Raw genomic sequence first — 6,000 nt, 5'->3', positions numbered from 1 at the left:
TGGCGAACAAATAGATCACCATTGCCCTCTGTCCTACTGGCGAAAGTGCAATCACCGGAGAACAGACTGGTCGATCTCCGTTCTAGACTATCCGATCACWGGGTCCTGAAGAACTCATGTCCTGTTTGTCAGAGTCGTTGCTAAACGAGGACATGTTAATACAGCACTGTTTTTTTTTTGCGCATCGTCCAAACCGGATGGCGGACTCAGGTAAGACAAAGGGAGGGGTGTGTCTGTCAACAGCTGGTGATCTAATGTTAAGGAAGTCTCAAGTTTTTACTTGCCTGAGTTAGAATACCTCATGCTTAGCTGGCACTAAGAACACACTCAACAAGCTGTATAGACCCATAAGCAAACAAGAAATCGCACATTCAGAGAGTTTCTCTTGTGGCTGGTGATTTTACCTCATTTACCAGCATGTCACCTGCAACTAGGAGAAGAATAAATAAGTAAAGCTAGATCTTAACACACGGCTATACAATCCTCTCCCCTCACTCCCTTAACCAATACTCAATCCTCCTGCTAACAAACTCTATCCTGGACTTCCTGGCAGGCCACCCCCCCAGGTGGTGCGGGTAGGCAACACCACATCTGCCACGCTGACTCAGACATCATCAAGTTTGCTGKCGACGGGTAGGACTGATCACCGACGACAGTGGGCAGCCTATAGGGGTGAGGTCAGAGACCTGGCATTGTGGTGCCAGGACAACAGAGGAGCTGATCGTGGAGTACAGGAAACGGAGGGCCGAGCACACCCCCCATTCACGTCAATGGGGCTGTAGTGGAGCGGGTCGAGAGCTTCAAGTTCCTCAGCGTCCATATCGGTAAGGAATTAACATGGTCCACACAGCCAAACAGTTGTGAAGATTTTACTACAACGACGCTTCRCCCTTCAGGAGGCTGAAAAGATTTAGAAAGTTCTAGAGCTGCACCTTCTTGACTGGCTGTGTCACCTCTTGCTACGGCAATTGCAGTGCCCTTACATCACGGGCGCCGAGCTCCCTGCCATCCAGGACCTCTATCCAGGACCTCAGTATTACTTAAGGTGTGTCATTATTATAAACCTTGGACCTAGTAATGTTGTGCAGTTTTGGAGAAGTTATTCTTCGCAATGCCAGGGTTGTGGGTAACATTTCCTCAGGTATCAGACATACTAAAAATTAATGCACTCACTGCACTGAAAGTCACTTTGGATAAAAGTGTGTGACTTTACCTGGTCCATATGCACGGGCCTTCTTGGGGTTGAGTTTGGGTTTGAGGGGTGCGCCAGGCTTCAGTTTGGCTTTTGGGAATTGGGACAGGTACGTCATCACGGACTGTTCATCCACACTGGGGTCAATGATCTCCTCTGGTGCAATCACCTGAGACAGAAGACAGACACAACCTACAGTACAGACAACTGACAATAACAGATATCCTCTAGACACCACACACGGCCCTGAGTTTTTGCTGACAACCTATAACTATTGCCGTTCACGTCACATGGGTCAGGAAAACTGGTCAGCGTCAAATTATCTAATCTACAGATTTCAGTATTCAAACAAAAAGTTTGCTGGTGTTGAGACTGGGTAAAGAGTAAGTCTAGATGTTACTACAATGTTGCCAATATCAGAGACAGACAGCAAGGTGTATACAAAATCTCTGTTGAAAACCAAATGATAGTCTAAAAGTAAATGGGATATATTGTCTTGATGCTTTTTATAGTGGAGATCAAGTTTATAAATTGCCTGGCTGGGCTGATGAGACAGTGGAATGCGCAGTCAGATGGAACAGAGTAAATAGGTATTTTAACATCATAGCTTTAGCCAGTGGTAACTTGTGGAATAGACACCGGCTGGAAAGTGGATTTAACCAAATCAGCGTCCAGGARTAGACCCACCCATTGTATAAATAATGTTAATAACTTTTGGAACAGTTAGAGAGTCTCCTGTTTGCAGACATTTAACTTGGGCGTGTTGTATGATTGATTTCAATAAAGCTTTTGCTTGTTTGAATGCTGCACCCACCTGGTAGGTAAATACAGCGGAGAAAAGAAAAAGAAAAGAGACCACTACAAAATTATCTGTTTCTGGTTTTACAATTCATAGTTAAGAGTTGTTAAAAAAAATGTTTTTTTTAAAACATTATATTTATTCGATAAACTATAAACTTCCTAAGTTAAATCATTAGTATTGTGTTTTAAATTAATATGAACTTTATTTTCTTTGCATTATTCGAGGTCTGACAACACTGCATCTTWGTTATTTTGYCRAGTTGTCATTTTKTGCAAATAAATGCTCTAAATTAAGATATTTTTAWTTGGGAAAAATGTTGTCAGTAGTTTATAGATTAAAACAAAAATGTTAATTTAACCCAAACACATACTTATAAATAGTAAAACCAGAAACGGATAYTTTTGCAGTGGTGTCTTAATTTTTTTTCAGAGCTGTAGATGGATAATTTTTCAGCACCATTCAAACTTGGCTCAGAAGGAAACTGCAATAAGGAAAAGCACAGAAGATGCACTGTGTCAAGAACAAATTACAGGGACTACAACGCTCCCTGGTCCAGTTTTACGGGGACTAGAGGGCTCCCTGACACAACCGGTTTTATTCTCACCTGAGGGATGCCCAGCCAGTCATCAGCCAGCTGCATGGCCTCTTGTGCGTTGTCTGAAGGCTTGTTGTCCCACGTCTCCCAGTCAGGACACAGACCTGCAAAAAAKATCAATAAAATAAAACGCATGACCAATATCCATATCAAAACCTTATCCTAAACACCTCAACACCCACTCCATAACAAAAAGCACATGAACATCACCACCAGTTAACCTCTAGACATTGTTGTACACACCTTGACCCCCCAGAACCTACCTGGAGCACAGCTATCGACCAAGGCTCCCAGGGCCTTGCCACTCCGCCAGTCTTTGCTGAAGTTGTTGATGGGCAGGTCTGGCACTTTATTCTGGATCCATCCCAGAAGCCTCTGCTTCGGGGTCTTCTTCTCCGCCTCGTCATCCACCTCGTCTTCCCACACCGGCATGGAGATGGAGTAATGGAGGATCAGAGTCCACACCATGCCCAGGATCAGTTTCATGTTCCCATCCACTATGGCCTTCGAGTCTGGAGGGGCAAAACAGATCTAGGATCAGATATTTAGGTTCACATCCACAAACACTATTTACTTTCTGGATGAAGGGAGAAGTAGGAGGAAGACGAAGGACYGAGAAGGGAGGAAGAGGGGTTGAAAACAATGAGGAAGGAGGAGAAAGTCTTGACAATGCCAGTATTTTTCTATTTTCCTTGACAARACAGATCATGACTTCAGAAAGTATGCAAACCCTTTGATCTTCAACTTTGTTGTTTCAGACTGAGTTAAAACGTATTATTACTGGCCTGAACACAAACCCCATAATGTCAAAGTGAAATTATGTTTTTAAAATAAATACAACATTTCAAAGCTGAAATGTCTTGAGTCAATAAGTACTCAACCCCATTATGGCAAGCCTAAAGTTCAGGAGTAAAAATGTACAAGTCACAACATGCAACAACTCACTGTGTGCAATAGTGTTTATCATGATTTTATGACTACCTCATCTCTGTACCCCACACATACAATTATCTGGAAGGTCCATTAGTCAAGCAGTGTATTTCAAAAAAGGGAGTTTATCCAATGCCTCAAAAAGGGCACCTATTGGAAAAAAGCACATTGAATATCCCTTTGAGCATGGAGAAGTTATGAATCACACATTGGGGTATCAGTACACAAAGTAAAGACGTCCTTCCTATCTCAGTTGCCGGAGAGGAAAGAAACAGCTCAGCGATTTCACCATGAGGCCAATAGTAACTTTAAAACAGAGTTTAATGAATGTGATAGGAGAAAACTGAGGATGGATCAACAACATTGTAGTTACTCCACAATACTAACCTAAATGACAGAGTAAAGGAGGAAGTCTGTACGGAATACAAATATTCCAAGACCTTTCAACAAATCACTAAATACTGCAAAAAAAAAAAAAAAAAAGTGGCAAAGCAATTAACACTTTGTCCTGAATACCAAAAGTTGTGTTGTTTGGGGCAAATCCAATCCAACACCGAGTACCCCTCTCCATATTTCCAAACATAGTGGTGGCTGCATCATGTTATGAGTATGCTTGTACTTAAGGAATGGGGAGTTTTTCCAGGATTAAAAATAAACAGTGGAGCTAAGGACAGGAGAAATCCTAAAGGACAATCTGGTTCAGTCTGCTTTCCATCAGACACTGGGAAATGAAGTCACCTTCCAGCAGGACAATAACCTAAAACACAAGGCCAAATCTACACTGGAGTTGCTTATCAAGACGACATAGAATGTTCCTGAGGGGAAGTTACAGATTTGACTTAAATATATATGGCAAGACCTGAAAATGGTTGTCAAGCAATGATCAACCACCAATTTGACAGAGCATGAAGAGGTTTGAAAAGAATAACAGGCATAATGTTGCACAATCCAGGTGTGGAACGCTCAGAGACTTACCCAGAACAATTAATCTACAAAGTATTGACTCAGGGGTGTGAATGCCTAGTGTAAATGCAATATTAATACATTTCATTAACAATACATTAACATTTTTAAAAAATTAAAAAAGTTCACTGTCATTATGGGGTAGTGTGTGTAGATGGTTGAGAATGAGTTAAAGTACAGCCTGAATTCATCATGTGGATTACTTCAAGGTGTATGAATTCTTTCTGAAGGCACTGTAAGTGCAACAGTCATGTTTTAATGCCCTGGTTAAGATGACCTTTGTACCAGACAGTAACATAAACACTGCTCTCCCTCTGACCGTACTGGTGAAGTCATCCTGATCAACACAACACCAAACAGCTTCATTTCACTGAGCTCAATAAGAGGATCCCATTAGCTCATCTCTGTGGATGAGGAGGAAGCGGTTGACCAGAGTAAGACACATGTAGCTCTACAGCATCAGGTAGAAAACCAATCGCTGGTCCACAAGTAGACAGTTGTTAAAAAAACAACAAATGGAACAAAATTAAACCTTTAAAGTTTAAGAGGACACAATCTCTTCTCTTAAACGGTTGGGAAATCAGAAAGCTGTTGAAAAATATTGCTCAACAGCTATGTCAAAACAGTTTACAGAACTGATTTATCGTTCAAACAGTGGATGCGTCCTAAATAGCGCCATATGTCCTATATAGTGCACTACTTTTGACTGGAGCCCTACAGGAATAGGGAGCCATTTAGTACAGAACCATTCAATAGGTGTCATCTTCAAGCGGTGCGTAATTCATTATACACATTGAAACACAAGAGACTGCTGCTATAGAGACGGGGGAGAAATGGGTAGTTTGTCAATCTTTCGGTCAGAGCAGAACGTTACCCAACCTGGAGGGGCTGCACCCTGTCCACAACTGCACCCCTCCCGCTGCTTCAAGGTGTGTGTGTGTGTGTGTGTGTGTGTGTACACAGTATCAGCCATCTCTGCCAAACATCCTGTCAGCAAGCACATAACAATGGTGTGAGCAGAGGAGTTGAACTCTAACCCACAGCTGACGAGACACACCCTACCAAACACAGCCCAGTGTGTGTTTACTGTGTGTAAAAAATAAAATACATTTGTACAAAATTTACATTTTCTATTTAAACTACATTTTCACATCGTGGTTCGGTTTTAGWTCTCGTGCTTCTTGGCTTTAAGAGRCGTGTGTGGAGCATCATGAACAATTTTCACAACACTATGACTTACATAAAATATGGGGAGTCCCACAGGGTCCAGTCCTGGGCCCATTATTTTTCTCACTATGCTAATTAATAAACAAACAGTACTGGCTTGAACCCTATGGCTTCAGACCAGAGCCCCTTGATTTKTACCAAACAGGCAGACAGCTTTGAGAGCACATGGCAGGATGAGAGAACAGACAGGCACTTTCTGAAACTTGGACAGAAATTCACTGGCAGTCTGATAGCAGGGGCTATCCCAGGGTGCATCTGAAATGGCACTCTATATAGAGCACTACTTTAGAC

At 42.1% G+C, this 6,000-nt stretch overlaps 1 protein-coding gene across 1 annotated transcript in view; it reads right to left on the bottom strand.

The window, feature by feature from the left end:
- LOC112072697 (filamin-B-like) overlaps positions 1-6,000 on the bottom strand; it is a 131,531-nt gene that overhangs the window by 86,215 nt on the left and 39,316 nt on the right. Inside the window, 3 exon segments of the mRNA XM_070439893.1 lie at positions 1,214-1,361; positions 2,599-2,693; positions 2,853-3,101. Of these exon segments, the coding sequence (XP_070295994.1) occupies positions 1,214-1,361; positions 2,599-2,693; positions 2,853-3,101 (492 nt within the window).

This window comes from Salvelinus sp. IW2-2015, unplaced genomic scaffold (assembly GCF_002910315.2).
Source record: "Salvelinus sp. IW2-2015 unplaced genomic scaffold, ASM291031v2 Un_scaffold2005, whole genome shotgun sequence".
Lineage (NCBI taxonomy): Eukaryota > Metazoa > Chordata > Actinopteri > Salmoniformes > Salmonidae > Salvelinus > Salvelinus sp. IW2-2015.
The sequence above is the reverse complement of the archived record's forward strand: the minus strand, read 5'-3'. Positions and strand labels throughout refer to the sequence as shown.